At 44.5% G+C, this 21740-nt stretch overlaps 1 protein-coding gene across 10 annotated transcripts in view; it reads right to left on the reverse strand.

The window, feature by feature from the left end:
- The window catches only part of SUPT3H (SPT3 homolog, SAGA and STAGA complex component), a 749779-nt gene extending 728489 nt beyond the window's left edge, over positions 1-21290 (reverse strand). For 8 of the 10 annotated variants that reach the window (XR_011031323.1, XR_011031322.1, XM_068280159.1 and 5 more), the window contains exons 1-2: positions 21165-21290; positions 12245-12357 (exon numbers count right to left, since the gene is read on the reverse strand). Coding sequence is in view for 6 of the 10 variants with exons in the window: in XM_068280159.1 (XP_068136260.1) it covers positions 12245-12357; positions 21165-21182 (131 nt within the window). In the remaining 4 variants the exon portion in view is untranslated. Of the gene's footprint in view, positions 1-12244; positions 12358-21164 lie in introns of those variants that run through there. The other 2 variants (XM_068280166.1, XM_068280160.1) reach the window with 2 other exon arrangements.
- Positions 21291-21740: the final 450 nt, after the last annotated feature.

Here is a 21740-nt window from a genome sequence, read left to right on the forward strand (position 1 = left end):
GGCATCTTCAAAAAAGAAAAAAACTACACAGCTGCAAAACTCCTTGTGCTGCAGTGTTATCATACAAGACATAACATCTGCAGCTGACAACAAGCAGCACAGGGGGAAGGCACGTAAGGAGACTTGGTTGTCAAACACGACGTAGTGTGCTAAGTAGCGGGACACAATATTCCCCCCCCCCCCCCCCAGACATGAGTAACGATCGCGCTTGCCTCAGATAACTCCGGTGATGCGCGCACATTCCCCGCATTGTTATCTCCACATCGGCTGCGGAGCAGTCACGGCCGCAGCGGTAATTACGCAGGATTCTGGGATTCAGCCTGTTGGGACACATGCCTTGCAAAAACTCCGCTGTCTCAGTGCTAAGTGTGTAATTACTAAAACATCTGAGGTCGTTCTCAGTTACACTTGAAAGAGGTCATCCACATTGCAGGCTGAAAAATACGCTGCTCGTGTTTACCCGCTAAGTGTGCATATTTTTATCTTGTGTCTTCTTACTGGTACAAAACGTCTCTTCAGCTTGTTGCGAGGCTCTTTGCAAAGAAAATAGACATTTCAACAGAGTTGCTTCACTGACTCCAATTCACAAATCCTTACTGCATTCATCAAAGCAGAAAACAGCTGATTTTACCAAACAGTCAAAGGTAGATTCCTGAAGGCCGTTACCACACAGAAAAGTAAAATTACCAACTTGTAAGGTAAACTGCCGACTTGTGAGGTAAACTGCCGACTTGTGAGGAAAATACCAAGACTCCTGGTCTGGATCTGGTCTCCTGGTTTCATGCTGAATTTTATTTGAAATCTGTGTGCACTACACTGGCAGCAATAGATCCCTATTGAGGGATCTATCAGATGGTCCAATCTGCTGCCCATCTGCCAGAGTACGGGCACCTTTAATCTTTGAACTTTTAAACACAAACCTGTGAAGATATATCTATCTATCTATCTATCTATCTCACATGTATCCGGCACCTGGCGACCCCCGCTGGTATAGGAAAATCCTGGTATCAGCAACAGAAACACTTCCTATATCGATATATACCGGTAATGCTGAATATTGGCATGAAGCCCCATCCCAGTGTTCTCCTCAGAATTTTTTTCCAGCCGGGTGGTATGAAAAATTAGCCGGGTGGTGTGAGATGAGAGCATGGAAGGCCGGCGCTTTTCTGCACAACTCTGCTTACAACAGAGAAGGAGGTGAGCTGATGACAGCCGGGTGCTCACAAAAACTAGCCGGGTGGAGCACCCGACTAAAAGAGCCTGGGGAGAACACTCCATCCTCCAAGTGATGTTTAGCCTGGACTATGATGTCACACAGCCTTCTGCCCCAGGGCACTCTGGGAGACCAGATGTATCTGTTCATATGGGAACAACAACAAACATTCCGCAGTGATGCTCCTGCCATCAGCAAAGAGGTATCCGCCAGTCATAAATTTAAGAATGTGAATCAGGGAGAGGAAAGATTTCACAATGGGCAAACACTGACAAAATAATCTATAATTGAATATGGTAAAAAATAATACATTTTATTCATTATATAATTTTCACTACAGTTCCTCTTTAGGGAAAGTGGTAAAAACAATTGACAAACCTGGCAGAGCTCCACCTTAGAGCAAGAACTTGCTGACAACACCTCACCTCACAATGCTGACCTAAGGTGGCTTCAGTGCTGCACAGGCAGAACCCCTTGGCACACAAAAGCAGTGCTAGGCCCACAGACTGGTTAGAGATGCTGTGAGGATTAACCTGGGATGCCCAGAATGCCAACGTGTATGATTCAGCCAAACAGCTACGAGAAACTGCATACCAGAGGGCCACGCGCTGCTGCCCGCCAATGTGCAATAAGCCAGACAGAGGAAAAAACAGCGCCTTAATTAATCTAAATCTAAGATAACTACCATGTAAGACGGAAACGTGGAAAACCTTTAGGTGAAGAGAATCAGAATGACTCACAGTAGTATTTGCCAGGTCTAGGCCAGAACTTGTCATAATATAATCCATTTTCCTCTTGTTTTTCTCTTTAAAAACAAATAAATGACGCAGTGGTAAAGTAAGTACTGCTGGAGCGTACGTTAAAAAGGGGCGCTGGGAAAAAAGGGCGCCGGGTTTTTAACGATAAGCATGGATAACGTTTAAAAAAGTATTGTACTATATTTCGTTTAAAATTAATGTTTTATAAAGTTATAAATCATTAAATAATGTGCATTAAATCGGCAATTGTAAAAACGTTAATCTTTCGTTTAAATAGTGAAACGTATAATAACGTTTAAAAATAAAAATTACTAAGTAACCCTCCCTGTACCTACCCCTAACCCCTAGACCCCCCTGTTGGTGCCTAAACCTAAGACCCCCCTGTTGGTGCCTAAGTAACCCTCCCTGTACCTACCCCTAACCCCTAGACCCCCCTGTTGGTGCCTAAACCTAAGACCCCCCTGTTGGTGCCTAAACCTAAGACCCCCCTGTTGGTGCCTAAACCTAAGACCCCCCTGTTGGTGCCTAAACCTAAGACCCCCCTTTTGGTGCCTAAACCTAAGACCCCCTGTTGGTGCCTAAACCTAAGACCCCCCTGTTGGTGCCTAAACCTAAGACCCCCCTGTTAGTTTTTTCGTTTAAAAATAATGTTTAAAAAAAAATTGTACTGTTTTTCGTTTAAAAATAATGTTTAAAAAAAAATATTGTACTGTTTTTCGTTTAAAAATAAAATTTAAAATGTATAAATCATTAAATAATGTGTAATCATGAGAAACAGTAATAAAACATTAAGTCTCCGGGCGCCGCTTTTAAAACGTTATTTTTCTCCGGCGCCCTTTTTTCCTATCGGGCGCCCATTAAACGATATTTATTATAGGAGTGAATGGCGGCGCCCGATTTGTCCACTAGCCTCAGGCGCCCGAATTTACTGTTTCCCTGCTGGAGTCCTGCGTTCAGGCCCTGCCAGGGAGGCCATCATACATGTTCTCCTTGTGTATGTGTAGATTACCCCCGGCTGTTCCACACTCTTCCACAACCCAAAAAGACAGTGGGGATGGATTATCATGTCCCCGACAAACATATAGTTGCGAATATGGAGCAACTGTCCAGAGCAGCCAATCAAAATCCTTCTTTCACTGAACAGCTGACTGGTTGCTCTAGGCAACGGCACCACTTTTGCTTAAAGGGGCACTATAGCGAAAAACTAAAATTTAAAATATGTGCAAACATATACAAATAAGAAGTACATTTTTTCCAGAGTAAAAGGAGCCATAAATTACTTTTCTCCTATGTTGCAGTCACTTACAGTAGGCAGTAGAGATCTGATAGAAGCGACAGGTTTTGGACTAGTCCATCTCTTCATAGGGGATACTCAGCAAGGCTTTTATTCTTTATAAATATGTTCCTGAAAAAGGATTTAAACAATGATGCTGGTCAGGTTCCCTGCTCCCTACAGAGTTTTTTGGCAGTTGGACAGAGCAACTGCCATTCACTAAGTGCTTTTGAAAATAAATATATCCCTGAGAATCCCCCATGAAGAGTGTAATGATCTGCTCTGCTGTCTGCACAGGCAGACAGCTGTTTGACCATTTTGTAAGTCTGAGTGCTGCAGGTTCCTGGAAAAGGGACCTGTCTCCACTCTGCAAGCTGCAGAGTTGCTGTTCTGGGGAGGAATTTGCATCCACTTGTTATGCAAATTGCTTAGCTACTTCCTCTGATGGCTTGCAGTGTAAAAACCATTTCTTCCCAGAATTCCTTGCTGGTCATGATAGTTTGTTCCTGCTAACTCACCTGGAGTATCAGCCTTGCTATTGTTTGCTAAAGCTTATCTTAGAGTAATTCCTTGGGACTGCACTAGGCATCCCTTCTAGCGTAGTCAGCTTGTATTATCTGTTTGCCTTGTACTGTCTATCTGTTGCGATTGTCTTGTCGCCAGCGGCGGTCGACAGGAAATCGTTCTGTCTGTATTCTGCCTTAGGGGTGCTAGCCAGAGCAGCGGTTGCTACTGGTAGCCCCATCTGTCTGTCTGGATCGCATCCGCTCTAGCGGTATTGGCGGTGGTTCCTTCTGTGCTCTGTCTGGGAGCGTACGCCAGAGCTGCGGTTGCTGCTGGCTGCTCCTTCTGTCTGTCTAGTCTGGTACGAACGCTTGCTGTAGGCTCGGTGAGGTAACAGTTTAGCAAGCGTTCGCGTTCTCCATTTCGTGTTTGTGTTACATTGGTTAGTTAGGGTGGCTTATCACTGGGCGCCTAACGCGCGGCGATCGTGTCTTAAACACGTTCGCTGTTGCGAATGAGTGCGGTGTTCGCGTTTAGCTAGCGTTTGTTATTTTCCTTGATATTCTCATCGTTGTTATTTGCTATGTCTTTCTTGCTACACTTGTGCTCTGTCTGATTTGGTCTTGTGTCACTATTGGCAATCGCCACTCTTGCGTTCTCACTTCGTTTCCGTTGTTGTGTGTTCACCGTCGCTGGGTGGCGATTAGATTGGTGGACACACATACATTCTGTCTCTGTGCTCTCTCTCTTTAAGGGCTATCTTGCCCTGCATTGCTTCAACTCTTACAATTCCCATCTGGCATCTATGGCAGTGCAGAGGCTGTGTTCGTCTGCACTCCACAGCTCCATCTGCCCGTGGGAATTTCCCTCTACAGGTGCATAGCACCATAGCTGGGTTCTGTCAAATTACACGCTTGTGGAGGATTTCCGCAGTGTCAGCGCGCATCCTGTGCGCTGACCACGGAAATAATTCCCCAATCATTACAAAGAGTTGGACTAGTCCAAAACCTGTCACTTCTGTCAGATTTCTACTACCTACAGTAAGTGACAGCAACATAGCAGAAAATTTATGGCTCATTTTACTCTGGAAAAAATGTACTTCTTATTTGTATATATTTGCACATATTTTAAATTTTACAGTTTTTCGCTGTAGTGCCCCTTTAAATACTCTTTCTACCCATGCGGATAAAACAATGACAACAGTTCTGCGTTTTTAATCTCGCCCCTCCCATGTTTTGCATACAGATAGAGCATTCTCTGATCTGATTACACACTGCAGACAGACTTCCGATAGAAAATCATCCTAGCGCTGCCATCTGCTGTGCCCCCCCCCCTTCTTCACGGCATGTGCCGGTCACGTGGTACAGGCGCTGGCATTCAAAAATTCACCACAGGCCCGGGAGTACACATAGGCTTGGGGGATGGGGGTAGGGAAAGACTGGCCCGTGGGCCCGTTGCGTTGTCCATCAGTTGTTAGAAAGTGGAACACTGTTGCCTGCTAGGACCCAATTGAGCCCTTGCAGCCAAGATTTTCCAGCAAACCCAATAGGACTTTTTGACCAATTTTGGTCAGAAATGGATCAAAACAATTGGGTGACCATGTTGCGGCATCGATATCTGCCAAATTTGATCATGATGCTCAACTGTCAAATATTGATGTGGACAATCAAGTCATGTATGGGCTTCCTTAAGGCTTTTACACATGTGCAACTTCTCCGCTCAACTATCATCCAAACTTGTCTGTTAGACGATAGGTTGGGCGTGTGTACTTGTGGCAAACAACTAGACGAGTGACTGATAAGAGGCGGTTTTGCCACATCGTTCAAGCGACTTGTTTTTTGAACGCGGATATGGTGCATGCACAGTATTTAAATGATTTGGTTCTTTAGTTCGTAACCGCGCATGTACGTACTGTACTGCTTGTGCAAACAACAAATCGTGCTGTTCGTCATGTTGGGCGGTTGGTCATGCAAGTTGGTCTGGTGCTAAGCATTTCTGAGATTACCCTGTTCACAGATGGGGAGCTGTGTAGAAAGTGAAGATATTTCAGGAATTATATAACACACAGAAAAGACAAAAATATTTGTATGACCTCCTGTGACCCCGGATTATACACGCACCACCTTTAGCTGTAATAAAGTCCTTGAGAGTTTAGATTCACTTTAACCTGTCATTTTGATTCTTGGATACATTCAATATAAAATGCAAATATATACAAGTTAAGTGTGTTAGCCTGCAAAGATAGCCTGAGGCTTTTTTATTTTTCTAGATCTTGCACTTTGTATAGCATTGTTAAGCACCTTTGCATTCACCCCTGACGAAGCGCCTGATTTCCAAAAGCGATGAAACCTGTTGAGTTTTGGTCAGGAGATATATTAGGAAATAGTTAAATTTCTGTGGCTGGTTTAGAGGGTAGACCTATAGTATATGTAAGCCAATATAGCTAGCTATTGGTCTACAAAACACATAAACCCTCCTCCAAATCTTCTGAACTGCATAACTTTGTATTTATAGGTCAATTATTATTTTTAATATGAATCTAGTAAAAGCGAAGTTTTAAATTCCCCTATTAAGTATATTATTGAGCTGTTTTAAACTGTGTGTAGCCAGGATGAAAACACCCTAGAAACTGCCCTGTAGCCACATGACCAGGGTCCAGAAATCACTGTACAGAGCCTCCCATGTGACGTACTTATGGCTTCCAGGCAATTAGTCATCATGTGTGGGAATCCTCTGTGCTGCTCAATTCATGTTTGCAATCATCTCCACTGCATCCCGCCGACGCCTGGGCTCATTAATCTCTAGGGGCTGATCATACCAAGAGATGCCAGAGATCAACCCCAGTAAGACGTTCCCCATATTTTAAAGTGGCATTTTCTCCAAAATTACAAGAAAGTGTTTCAAGTAACTATACAGTACAGTACTTGTATAGTAAACTATAAGGGATCAGGAAAAGTGGTTATTATAACAGAAGTTTACTACATCAGAAATGGTCATACTCAAGCACAAAGTGTACTTGTACTGGATCTTGGTTCAGTCAATAATTGGGAGTATGTTTTTATTTTCAATGCTTCAGCAAGCGAGCAGACAGTGTCTAAGCTAGATCACAATGCACATTGCTCAATATACAAGGATTTGCAGGCAATACTCATGCAGTAGCTTGCACAGGAAGGATAGGTCTCATCAGTTAATGTAGATACAATACTTATAGTGTGCTCCTCTGTCCATATTTCTGTGCAGCCTGCACGATATTGTAGGGTTGCAGCCATGCACAAGCAAGTCACAGATGACTGGCAATTCCCTCAGTAATCAGGCAACAGCTTGCACAGGAAGCATAGGTCTCACCAGTTAATGCTGGTACAGTACTGATAGTGTGCTCCTCTGTCCATATTTCTGTGCAGCCTGGACGATATTGTAGGGTTGCAGCCATGCACAAGCAAGTCACAGATGACTGGCAATTCCCTCAGTAGTCAGGCAACAGCTTGCACAGGAAGCATAGGTCTCACCAGTTAATGCAGGTACAGTACTGATAGTGTGCTCCTCTGTCTACATTTCAGTGCAGTTTTTATGAAACTGTAACGATGCAGCCATGCACAAGCAAGTCACAAATGACTGGCAATTCCCGCAGTAATCAGGCAGCAGCTTACATTGGAAACTTAGGTCTCCTTGGCTGGTGCTTTTGAGGTAATCCACGCAGGCCCAGAGTAGTGTGCAGGTAGCGAGCAGGCTACAAGTGGCTGCCAACCTACCCACCGACCACGACTGACATATGAAGCATGCGCCTGCCCACTTTCCACTATAGCCGGATAAAGAATAATGCACGCCCCCCTCCCCCCAAAAAAAGGTTTACTATAGCACAAGGTCTATTGTATCCGAGTTTACTATACCAATCATTACATACTTATAATGGGGCTGGGCTGGACATGGACATGTATTACTATACCCGAAAGTTTACTATATCACAGTTTGCTATAACGTGACTTTACTGTAGTTGTAGCTTTTTCATATTGCATTGTTTGATTTACATACATTACCATCCACAACCCACAAAACGCATTGCTTGTGCATAATAAGCGTAATTGCTATATGAATTTGGAGGTAAGCCACCTCCACTTTTCTTTTTAATAGTTTTTTTTAATTATTTTTATATATCCCTGGGAGACTCTTCTCTATCCCCGCCCCCCCCCCCCCCCGCCCTTTTGTGCCTTTAACCCTTGCTCTGGAGGGGTGTATCTTGTGACCTTGCCACACCTAGGACCAGTGATTATTTTTTATTAAGAGCCCGACCACATCCAACTTCTCCTGGACACCCGAGTGGAGTTGGGTTTATGCATCTCTGCCTGCCTCCAGTGGTTGGTTATAGGTAATAACACATATTTGTACTAGTACTACTACTACTGTGGTTACTACTGCCACCACTACTGTGGTTACTACTGCCACCACTACTGTGGTTACTACTGCCACCACTACTGTGGTTACTACTGCCACCACTACTGTGGTTACTACTGCCACCACTACTGTGGTTACTACTGCCACCACTACTGTGGTTACTACTGCCACCACTACTGTGGTTACTACGGCCACCACTACTGTGGTTACTACGGCCACCACTACTGTGGTTACTACTGCCACCACTACTGTGGTTACTACTGCCACCACTACTGTGGTTACTACTGCCACTACTGTTACTACTGCCACTACTGTGGTTACTACGGCCACCACTACTGTGGTTACTACGGCCACCACTACTGTGGTTACTACTGCCACCACTACTGTGGTTACTACTGCCACCACTACTGTGGTTACTACTGCCACCACTACTGTGGTTACTACTGCCACCACTACTGTGGTTACTACTGCCACCACTACTGTGGTTACTACTGCCACCACTACTGTGGTTACTACTGCCACCACTACTGTGGTTACTACTGCCACCACTACTGTGGTTACTACTGCCACCACTACTGTGGTTACTACTGCCACCACTACTGTGGTTACTACTGCCACCACTACTGTGGTTACTACTGCCACCACTACTGTGGTTACTACTGCCACCACTACTGTGGTTACTACTGCCACCACTACTGTGTTGACTACTGCCACCACTACTGTGGTTACTACGGCCACCACTACTGTGGTTACTACGGCCACCACTACTGTGGTTACTACGGCCACCACTACTGTGGTTACTACGGCCACCACTACTGTGGTTACTACTGCCACCACTACTGTGGTTACTACTGCCACCACTACTGTGGTTACTACTGCCACCACTACTGTGGTTACTACTACCCCCACTACTGTGGTTACTACTACCACCACTACTGTGGTTACTACTGCCACTACTGTTACTACTGCCACTACTGTGGTTACTACCGCCACTACTGTGGTTACTACCGCCAATAATAATAATAATAATAATAATAATAATAATAATAACAACATGGCATAGAAAAACATAACATAAGGAATTACAAACTTTCGCCTATAGGCTCGCTATAACTTCAAAAGACAAGCATGTGATCCCCACAAGTTCAGATCTAGAACATTTAGCACTGTACTTGTCAGTTGTTACACTTGTGTTCCCAGCAGCGAGACGCATCTCTAGACTTGTCTATAGAGACTCCGGCGCGCTGGAAGAGGCCTCCGCCATCCCCAGCATCTGACCCGGCTAAATAAAGCTTCCCTGCCACTCAGCGCCCCGGGGCCATCTCACATGCGTCAGCAGAGCAGCCCGGGAGCTCCTGGGACACTCGCTCCTCTATGGAAGAGCTGTGATTTCTCTCCACTCTCAGAAACCGTACACTCAGGAAATGCCAAAGGAATAAATGGCTCTTGGAGGCGTTCAGAGAGGAGTACGGACGGCGGGCTGCCTGATTATGGATGCTGCGGAATAATACTGAGCGGACCGGCCTCTGCACCTTAACAACACGCACAAACTAAAGATCAACTACAAACAAACGTAAAAGAAACAAAAAAAAAAATAAAATAAAATAATGACTTAAAAGGATCACTATCGCCCAAAAAAATGAGAAATTTAAAAATACCTACTTATAAAAATGTAGATTTCTCCCACAGTAAAATGCATCATAAATTACTTTTTTCCTATGTTGCTGTCACTTACAATAGGTGGTAAAGGCTAACAGAATGGATAGACTTAGGACTAATCCATCTCCTCATGGGGGAATTCTCAATATTAACCACTTTCAGACAGCAGTAATTGAAATCTATGCCGTTTGTGGTTGCTTCGTGACATGGCGTAGATTTCAGTTACTGCGCTCGCCAATCTCTCCCTCGCAGCAGGCTCCTTGCTATGCCATCACTATGATAGCAGAGCTCTGAGACCTGGTCAGGAGCAGATTTCATTGGCTTGACCCCGTGATCATTGTGAGCTAATCACATTGGCTCACATTGAGGAGAGGGTCAGGAGCCGATGAAAGCAGCTCCTGACTAGTTCACAGAGGTCTGTTGTCATAGTGACAGCAGAGCAAGGGGCTGGTGGTGATGGGTGCATGGCGTGACCGGCGAGAGTGGTGGCGTCAGTCTGGGTCTACTGCGCATGCGTATAAGGTCCGCACATGCACAGAAGACCCAGACTGGATGCAACTGAGCCTATTACTGGGGCTGATTGCAGCTGTGTGACTGCACATTGTATTAGTCAAGTCAGTGCATACCTTTCACTTCATCCCCCTATATGGACAAAACAAAAGGCAGAGGCAGGCCACCCAGCAGGTCTGTTCTACGGCAGACCGCAGGAGGACGGCGTGTGACTCAGGCGTGTTTATGGGGCCGGAGGAAGCCCCAGGTAAGTATCAAATCTTTATATTAGAAGATGTCGGGTTCACGTTAAGTAATATTACTGGGCGGGGGGGGAGGGGAAGGAAGTTTGAATTCTATGGATGCTATGTACTGTACAGTATTTCTAAGGCCAAGTTTGAACAAGTATATTCAATTTTGCATGCGCTTCTCTGTATGCAATTTTTTGCGTTGCTGTATGCAAATTTTATGCGAATTTCCACATGCGTCTACCATAATTGACAATCATATGCAAAATGGATACATGGTGCGAAAATCTGCAGCAAGCTGTTTTTTTTATTTTTTTCAGATGGTTGTAGACTACAAAAGCCACATGCAATGTAAATGATTACATTGAAATTGCATTGGCCTCGGTACTAATGCGATCTTTTGCATTGTGAATTCATACACTGTGGAAATGGACCCTTAGAGATTACCTATGGGGACAGCCACTGTACCCCTCCTCCCCCACACACCCTCATCACAAATCTGGCAGCCTCTCCATTAATATGCTGATGCATTTACAGTTTTTGATACTTGAGGAATGAAACGGTTCCACAGTTCATAGTCTTACTAGTTATCCTGGCATGTTAGAGATAAAAGATAAAACCACATGAAAATAGCTTATCAGGAATGTATATAAAAATGTAGAAAAAAAAAATTAAAGGCTCTGTTATGTGACAGTTATCGTGAAGGGGAGAATCAGAAACAGTGAAAGTACACTCGACAGACTGTGTGACTTCCTACCAGGCTGGCACAGAGTAAAGGCATAACATGAAAACCGATTAGCATCTGCTCCATGCTGACGGGATCTATTGGCAGAGAAATTTTGGAGGCGGGATTCACTGCTCCACGCTATCCAAATCTATTGGAAAAGACATTTTGGAGGCGGGATTCACTGCTCCATGCTATCCAAATCTATTGGAAAAGACATTTTGGAGGCGGGATTCACTGCTCCATGCTATCCAAATCTATTGGAAAAGACATTTTGGAGGCGGGATTCACTGCTCCATGCTATCCAAATCTATTGGAAGAGAAATTTTGGAGGTGGGATTCACTGCTCCACGCTATCCAAATCTATTGGAAGAGAAATTTTGGAGGTGGGATTCACTGCTCCACGCTATCCAAATCTATTGGAAGAGAAATTTTGGAGGCGGGATTCACTTAATTACAAACGCCTCTTTGTGAATACATTTCTGTACCAGGCTGAAGGGAGGAAACGAGGAAAGTCCTATCTCTACACAACAGGTCCTCTAGGTGTTAATAAGCAAGCCCCAAAAAGATGGATGCCAACCCCAGAGGTATCGTGGTACAGTTTTTTTGGCCGATCCAAGAAAAGTCAGCTGAATCAGGCAGCTATCATCTTGGGTGTTTCTGTATGCTTACTAACCATAATGCGAGTGACATCACGCCAGACGGAATATGATGTCACCATGGAAGCATCAGTGTTTCCAAGAGACAATAACGCATTCTGATCTCTCATTCAGAAATCAGACTGATAGCCACGGCAACAGGAACACTTCCGAATACCTGTCCTACATAAACCCCCCAAAAAACATAAAAGGCAAAAGAAAAAAAATTATATGCATTAGAAGTATAAACCTACAAGACAGTTCAGACCATAAACAGTGTTCAATAACTAAAGGATGCATGAGGACAGCAGATACAAGCGTATATATAATCCATGTAATAGGGACTTACATCATGCTCTGAAGCTCTGGGACAAAACTGGTTAATTTCCCTCCCCCTCTCCCGGATGATGAAGAGACAGACGACGACATGGCAGTCGGGGTTCCTGTGGCTCCAGAACTCATCTAGGCAAACAACAACAACAAAAACATAAGATTTAAAGAGAAACTGTATTGAAAATAATGCATAAAATTACTTATTTTTTAGACTATTAATTTATAGATTATTCAGCCAGTGTTTGCACATTGCAAAAGCTTTCCACTCCCTGATTTACATTCTGATATGTATCTCTGGTGGTGACATCTTTAGTTCTGCCAGGTGATCTGTACGGAATGTTCATTACTGAGAGTTCTATGCACGGAGGGAGATGCTGCTTGCTTGGCAGTTGGAAAAAGCTGTTATTTCCCACAATGCAACAAGGTTCACAGACAGGAAAGCACTGTCTGACCAATGGCGGAACTTTAGTCACCCTTGGCCAAAAACGAAACGTGGGCACCGCATAGACATTACTCTTTGCTGCTATAGCGGCGCACATTGAAAAATTTGGGTGTGGGAAGCGTGAGTGTAGCTGAAGCGACGGGGTGACAGAGGGAACACAAGCAGAAGGAGATTGTGTCTTAGATAGTGGTGCTAAGTTAACAGGTTAGTGTTAGGAGAAAGTGGGGGTAGGTTAGTCTTAGATAGCAGTAGGTTGCCGTTAGGAGTAGATAGAGGGAGAATTAGGGCCGTTTTACACTTAAAGAGAAACTCCGACCAAGAATTGAACTTTATCCCAATCAGTAGCCGATACCCCCTTTTACCTGAGAAATCTATTCCTTTTCACAAACAGACCATCAGGGGGTGCTGTATGGCTGATATTGTGGTGAAACCCCTCCCATGAAGAAATTCTGAGTACGTACACTTGGCAGTTTCCTGTCTGGGAACCTTGCTGCATTGTGGGAAATAGCTGTTTACAGCTGTTTCCAACTGCAAAAAAAAAGCATGCAGCAGCTACAATCACCTGCCAACAGTAAAAATGTCACCATGTAATAAATGTCAGCATGTAAATCAGGGATTGAAAAATTTTTACAATGGGCTAACACTGACTAAATCATTTATACATAATTATTGTAAAAATGAAGCAATTTTTTTTATTGCATTATTTTCACTGGAGTTCCTCTTTAAAGCATTGCGTTTTAATGAGTTTTCATTACTGGACTGGACTGTGCTTTCAACTGACAGCAACTGATATAGTGTAAAAGGACCCTTTGCCGAATTGCACTGCTTTTTTTGTGTTTCGTAATTTGGGCTTCATCTTTTGGCAACGCCAAAATTGAACTCTAAGCACCACTATACCCCTAATTCACATTACAGCCTATGACAATGCCATTTTGCCTGCCTCGTCTCTGTAGTCCTTAGCAGCTCCCAGTAATACTGTCCTAAATCAACTTAGCAAGACCCCGGTACTCTATATTCCCAAACTCACCACCCCTGAGATGCACAATAGTCCAGTTTTACAAGATAACCGCGAGGGGGGGGAGGGGTTGTTGGGGGTGGAGGGTGAGTGTGAGTTATTGTTGTGCAATAGATCCACTTTTCCACACTATTCTGCAGTGCTTATGAAAGGCTCACTGTATTCTCACCACTGGGTGTTACAACCAAACTTCATTTTCCAAACCCATCTAAGCCTCGTTATGCCCAGGTCTTAAAACACGCCGGCGCGCGCCGCCGACCTGCAGACTCATCGTCTTGTTATGCAGATCTTCAGAAAGCCTGTAATATCTGGAATTTTAGATTGTGGTTTTCTGAAAGAATTTCAACGTTGCATCACTTATTGGAAAGGGTCAGAAAAGTCATAAATGAAAAGAATTTAGAAATAATCCCCTTTAATAGGGTGTGATTGAGAAGGAATGTTGCTGAGTAGCAGAATCCATTCCCTTAAATAAGTAGAACGTGTAACCGTGTAGGAAGACTGGGACTGGCAGGCAAAAAAAGGGACTCCTCTGAAGGATGCACTTTCTAGGCCAGCGGTGTCAAACTCAGTCATGTAAAGGGCCAACATTTAAAACATAGTCTAAGGCCCAAATTATCTCAAATAAGGTAACTATGGTGACAAGCATTATGCTGAATACCTCTGGCTCTGAATGCATGTCATGTGATCAGGAGCTGGAGATATGGAAGTATAGAGTGTGCAGCTGCTGATAAGAACAGAAGAGACACGACAGCGCTGGAGCAGGTTAATATATTACACTTCTCCAGCATACGTAGGGATTGATTCACTATAACATATAGCGTGCCTTATCAGAGTTAACATCCCTTTTCAGAGTAGCATAGCGAGCGCGACAAACTTTGATTGGCCCAATAGGCTGTCACTTGACAGGAAACCTGACAGGCAGCCTATTGGGCCAATCAAAGTGTGGGGATAATGTCCTTTAAAGTGATTGGACCCGCAGGGGCTCAGGGCAGGACGAGTGGAGCTCTCATCATTGCCAATTAGCAGGCATAAGTTCATAGCGCTCGCTATGCTACTCTGATAAGGCATGTTAACTATGATAAGGCACGCTATTTGTTATAGTGAATCAACCCCATAGAGTCAAAACCCTGGAACAAGCATATGGCTAAACCAGTAAAACCTGAATTAGTTGAGTCAGAGTACCTGATCTGCATATGCCTGTTCAGGGTCTATGGCTAAAGGTATTAGAGACACAGGATCAGGAGGACTGCAAGGCAATTGGTATTGTTTAAAAGGAAATAAATATCCATATCACTCTCACCTCAGGTTCCTTTTAAACCAGAACCAGAAACACAGACATCGTCTGGATGGGAAGGCAGTGTATCATCGTTATTTACTGCTTACAAAGATGCACATTTGAAGCTCTTAATGGGCCACATAAAATGGCAAGGAGGGCCGCATTTGGCCCGCAAGGCCTTGTGTTTGACACGTGTGTTCTAAGCAAATAAATAACTGCAAGCGAATCAGCTGGGATACTCAGAGCCCCATAACTATAAGGCCTGGGGCACACTAGAAAATATTTTTCGTTTGCAATTGTCTCATTTTGAAGCGTTTCCTATCAGCAATTTGTACCTTTCTGTACCTGTCAATAAAGTTAGTTGTACTCACCGGGTGTCCATATGTCCAGTTTCCATCCATAGCCCCGCCCTCTATCGAAAGAGGTCATAGGTGCTTCTCTAGGACCAATTAGAGAAGAGCCTGTAACTTCTTCTGCTAGGGGCCAGGGCCATGGACAGAAGCCAGACATCAAAACACTCGGCAAGTATATTTAACTTTATTTAAACACCAAAACTTTTGTCCCTCAATAAGCTGCAAAAAAACCACAAAAAAATAAAAAATAAAAAAAATTTTGCAGCACTTAGGCTAGTTACACACCAGGACGTTGCGTTTAGGGGACGTTATAGGGCACATAACGTGCCCCTAACGCAACGCCTGGTGCTCTGGTGTGGACGTCGGAGTGAGCCGCGTTGTGCAGCTCACTCTGGCATCCGTGATGCGTACTCTTGGACGCATGCGGCATCACGTGGTCCCGCCCGGCCAATCGCCGCACAGAGCGGCCGCTCCAGGAAGTAAAAACTGCACGTCACTAAGTGCAGTGAATATTAATTAGCCATGTGCCCGGCCGCTCTTCCCTCCTCCCCAACACTACTGAGCATGTGCAAACAGTCTAATGCGGCTTAGCAGCACTTTGCTGCGTTACAATGTAATGCAACGTGGGCAGTGTGAACAGCCCACTTGTGTTACATTGCTGTGCGTTGGGGGAGCTTTACAGGCTGCACTAACGAGCGCCTGTAACGTCCCTGTGTGCAAGAAGCCTTAAAGTGGATCCGAGATGAACATTTACTCATTGCATAATACCAGATGCGAAAAAAAAGGAGAAATAAGGGTGAGCAGGCATATGCTATCATCTGTCCTGATGCCCACCACTCCCCTGTTCTCCTCTCTAGCCCCCATCATACCTGAAAGCCCCCGGGATCTTCTAAGTCGCTGGAGTCGAGCTTACTGCGCAGGCCGAGCTGAGCGTCTCCTACAGCTCATGCCCGTGGCTAGGAGCACACAGCGCATGTGTACGACATCATGCACATAACATAGTGACGTCATACGCATGCACAATGCGCTCCCAGCCACGGGTGTGCGCTGTAGGACGCGAGCAGCCCGGCCAGTGCATTACGCTCTGGTCCACGCGGCGGTGATTAACAGCGCCGCTCGCGCAGGCGCAGTACAGGCCGACCTCCAGGTCGGCCTGACGTCATCATTGGGAATCGGGACGGAGCTGTGGCGAACAGCTGACGGCAGAGCTGCGGCAAGGGACATGCTGGGAGCATGGGGCTGGACGAAGCCCCGGGTAAGTAGCACTTATTTTCATTCAAAAAGCCTGGTAACCCCTTTAAAATTACATCCTCTGTAGCTATTTTCAGAATTCTGAAGTTATTTTAAGGATTGAAGAGTTAATTTTAAAGACAGAAGAGTTAACTTTAGGTTTGCCTGAGGTAAAATGTTTCCTGAATACTACATGCCTTATTACCATGGTGATAACTCTAGAAACGTTATTAAAGACAGGAGATAAACTTAGTGAATTGAGGCCAATGTTATCTTGTGTTTACTTAATTGTATCAAGTGAGGAATGTGACACATTCTCTAACTGTGGAGAAGCTGCTGGAGACAGAGAGACACTGACTGCATTTCTGCCTTCAATACATAATGAATAAAACCAGTTATGAATAAAATGCAAAGTCAGCTCTCAAAGCAAAAAAAACTGTACTTTTGGGAACTTGTAATTTCTAAATGAATAATAATACTTATGCACAAATGCAAATATGATAACCGTATGGCATATAAAAAGTAGGAAAACGTGTTTTTATTGAATATTATGCCAGGGTTTTATACCTCTTTAATATTATAAAGATACCGGTATGCCCTCCCCCCAAAAAGTTAAACCGCATGTAGAAAAAAAAAAAAAAAAAAAAAAAAAAAAAAATCACAGTTTAAGGGCTCTTTTATACTAAATGTGATTTTGATTTTGATGTGATTTTACATGCAATTCAATACGATTTAAAAAAAAAAAGTCTTGTGTGCTGCATTTGTTTTTTGTGTGATGCTAGGAAAAGTGGAAATCACAAATGGCAAACCAGAATTTGCAGTGTAAAAATCATACAGCAATGCGATTTTTATGCGGCTTATTTACTTACATTACCTGCGATTTCACATACGTTGCCTCTACGCGGCAGAACGCATGCGAAACAAACACATGTGCTCCAAGTCAAAGCAAGGGAGAGTGTTGGTAACGAGGCCACAGATAGCAGCAATCATCCAAAGCAGACTCTAATTCCTCTCCACATTACACAAAGCTAAACAAAAAGAAAACTGGAGCTGGAACAAACAGTTACAGATTTCCCAGCATGCTCATGGTGAACCAGAACTCCTAGAAGTGTGTAAAGATGCCATACACTTCTAGATTTGCAGCAGATTCGACCATCAGATAGATTTCTGTCAGATGCCTATCAAGTCCAATCTATCTGATGTGTGTCACACACTAGGAACAGATTTCCAATAGATTACAGAATGAAATCTATTGGCAATCGATGTAAATGCGTTATTGGACCATTAGATCCAAAGCAACTCTATGGGCCATCGATCTGCTTCCAGCAGCATGTCGACCTAGATGTTCCATCCTGTTAGATCGGCCGCAAATCGATCAGAATTTGCTAGAATCAATTTCTGATCTATTATATAGAATCGTTCGATGGCTGAAATCGACCAGTGTATGGGCCCCTTTAGAGCCTGAAAGAGACCAAAAAGCATTCTTACCAAGATGCTATGCAAAACAGAAGGTATTTGCAATAATTCAGATTGGAGTGAGCATATGCCTAGTGGTTAGCACTCCCGCCTTGCAGCACTGAATTTACAGTTCACATCCCAGCCAGGGCAACATCTGCATGGAGTCTGTATGTTCTCCCCATGTCTGTGGGTTTCCTCCGGGCACTTCAGTTTCCTCCCACATCCCAAAAACATACAGATAATTTAATTGGCTTCCTCCTAAAAAATGGCCCAAGACTACGATGCATACACTACACAAACATAGAAAATTAGCCCTAGACTACGATATAAACATAGGTCTATGGTTGGAATTAGATTGTGAGCCCCATTGAGGGGCAGTTAAGTGACAAGACAATATACTCTACAGCAGTGGTCCTCAAACTAAAGGCTCATACACACATCAGACTATGGTCTTTGGAAAATGAAAGATCACAGACCAATCTTACCACCCTTCATGTAGTATGAAGCCATACCTACACAGTCTTTTCAAAAGGAGCTGAACTCCTCCTCAGAAAAAAATCTTTGCAAGATGCTGCACACAAAGATGCTGTACAGACACAAAAGATCAGTATCTGCAAAAGATCAGTTCCTGCCAAAGATCCGTTCCTGCACATTGCATTCATAGTCTATGATATTTGCAGATCCTCATACACACCTTGTTTAACTGACATTCATCTGCAGATCAGACAATCATCTGCAGATCTGAAAATCCATCCTGGTGGATCTGATCTGCAGATGAATGTCTGTTAAACAAGGTGTGTATGATGATCTTCAGATATCATAGACTATGAATGCATTTTGCAGGGACGGATCTTTTTCAGGAACAGATCTTTTGCAGATACTGATCTTTTGAATGTGTACAGCATCTTTGTGTGCAGCATCTTGCAAAGATTTCTGTCTGATGGGGAGTTCAGCTCCATAAAATAGACTGTGTAGGTATGGCTCTCATACTCCATGAAGGGTGGGAAAATTGGTCTGTGATCTTTCACTTTCCAAAGACTATGGTCTGATGTGTGTATGCACCATTAGGCCCGCGGGCCGAATGCATTCTTTTTTTTTTTCTACACACACACACACACACACACACACACACACACACACACAGTATTACTTATAGATGTGGTCAGCTAATCTTTAAATATTCGTGATCCACAAATAGAATAGCAGTGCTGGCACCACCCATCCACATGGAAGCCAGAAAGCAGTAATTCGCTGGTTTCCAATCAAATTCCACATCAGGTGACACCGCTATCCAATTGGACTTCAGGTTGTCACCTGGGTATGCTTCACTGTCTGGCCCGCAAAGACATCATTTTATGTATACTCCGGCCCCCCAGCAGTCTGAAGTATATTGACCCGGTCCTCGACCCAAAATGTTTGGGGACTCGGGCTCTACAGTGCTGTGGAAGATGTAATCGCTATATAAATACTGAATAATAATATATCTCCCACAATGCATCACCTCTGAATATGTAAATCATCTCTTTGTTGTCCCTCAACCTAAACACACCTCCAGAACCGCTGGAATGCAATGATGTGTCAGCTTGTTAATTTGTACAGAGCCATAATAATCCTACATGCATACTAGGCCTGAATGATTTTAGGAAAAATTAAATTGAGCGATTTCTGTCTGAAATTGCGATTTCGATTCAATTCACGATTTCCTTCAAATCAAGCTTTGTTCCTCCTCTGTCCCCTGGTCTCTCTTTCTGCCCCCTTTGCCTCTTTATGCCTCCTCTGGGTCTCTCTCTTGCCCCCTTTGTGTCTTTGTTCCCACTCTGTTTCTCTCTTTGTGCCCGCTCTGTCTCTGTGCCCACTCTGGTCCTCCTCTGTCCCTAAGCTGCATCAATTCTGGACATAGCTTCAAGCACGAGTCCAGCGATGCATGTTTATCCACTTCGCCTCCTGCAGGCTCTAATGCACGGAATACTTCCTGTCTGTCATGTGACGTACCTGGAGTTTTGCCAAGCACAAGACGGCGATGGAGGACGGACAGCGTTGGACTCGTGCGGAAGGTATAGCCAACGCTGCGGGCACATGCCGGAACTTTTGGGAAGTTTGAAGCCGCTTCTTCAAACTTTCCCATGTGGAAATGACGTGATCGCGATAATTGCCACTTTGACAATTCCGAAATTGTGATCTTAGGGCTCTTTCACACTACAGGCAGCGGTAAAAGGCTAAAACGCTGCGTTTTGGCTGCAGGCGTTTTCAAGGCGTTTTAACGCCAATACATTAGTATCAATTGTAATGAGAAACGCCGCGGTCAGCCCTAGAAAAGCTCCTGGGAGTTTCAAAATGCAACGTTCCAAAACGCAGCGTTAAGTGTGAAAGGTAAAATGAAAGTCTATGGACTTTCATTTTACCTAGGAAAACGCCAACTTCGGCCGTGGCGTTAAAAAGCCGAAAAAGCCCTCTGGTGTAAAAGGTTTAAATTCGATTTATCTTTCAGGCCTAATGCATACAGACGGTTTCAGATTGGTTAGTCCTCATCAGTGCATGGCATGGATTCATATGGCTCTATGGGGTAGGACTTGAAGCACCCAAAGTTACAGAGTACCCAGCAAGCTCATGGTGAACCAGAACTCCCAGGAGAGAGTAATGCTGGGCATACATGGTTCGCTTTTTTTATCAATCGAGCCACTGATGGCTCGATTAATAACATCCGCTGTGTCCGATCACCGCGGCGGCTCAATTCTGCGCTTGATCCCCGCGGGCGGACAATAGAAAAAAACAGGCGTCAGATAAGAAGCGCCCGCGGAGACGAGCGGGAATCGATCTACGCGCCCACGGGGACAAACGGGAATCGATGCACGCGGACGAGCGGGGACGCGCCAGCATCGAGCCAGCGGCTCAATTCCAGCACATAAACGCACAGTATATGCCCGGCATAAGGGGCTGAATGGGACCAAAAAGCTAACATGCAATGCTATTCTGCTTTGGAACACACACTAGTATCCCCAGCTAAGCATCACTCCACACAGTATCTGCTCCTCCAATCATCAGGCACTTGTTAGAGAACTTACTTCTGTGTGGCACTTAAAGGAGTGAATTCAGCAATGTGGCTGTAATAACATATAGTGCAGCCCATGTGTGACACAGACACACTGACAGACAGAAACACACCTTCGGCTCCCTCAGCATTGAGTGAATGGCACTCCCCCCCTCTGTGCTGCTCACATCCAGGCGTCAGCCATTAACTCAGTCTACAATCTTCTGCAGGCGGCAATGTTTGGCTACGTCACCTGGGCTCCTCCCCCGCATGTGGGGAGCCTCACGCGCGCGCAGAGCGGCTCCCCGTGACGTCATTAGAAGCTGCCTGGTTTCTGTTTCCCTCTGCTGAACCCGGAAGTAGAGGGAGAGGAGGCTGTTATATGTGTGAGTTTTGTGCTGGAGAGGCTGGTGAGCGACTCTGCAGACACAAGGGTGAGTGAGATCAGTTCCCTTCACACATATCTGTTGGCTGCAATCCTATGATAGGATATTGTCAGTGGGTTTTTTTTTAATTCTTATTTCTCCCTTGTCTTGCAGGTATATGATCACTTGAGGAGGGAGAGGAAACAATGCACTGCAGAGATGCAAAGACACACTGGGCTGCTCACATAAGGAGACAGACCTGGTGAGATTAAAGCTACCCACACACTACTTGACCACGGCGCCAATCGGACCAAAGTGGACATTGCGTGTGACGTTGGCCAAAGA

The sequence above is a fragment of the Hyperolius riggenbachi genome, chromosome 4 (genome assembly GCF_040937935.1).
Source record: "Hyperolius riggenbachi isolate aHypRig1 chromosome 4, aHypRig1.pri, whole genome shotgun sequence".
Lineage (NCBI taxonomy): Eukaryota > Metazoa > Chordata > Amphibia > Anura > Hyperoliidae > Hyperolius > Hyperolius riggenbachi.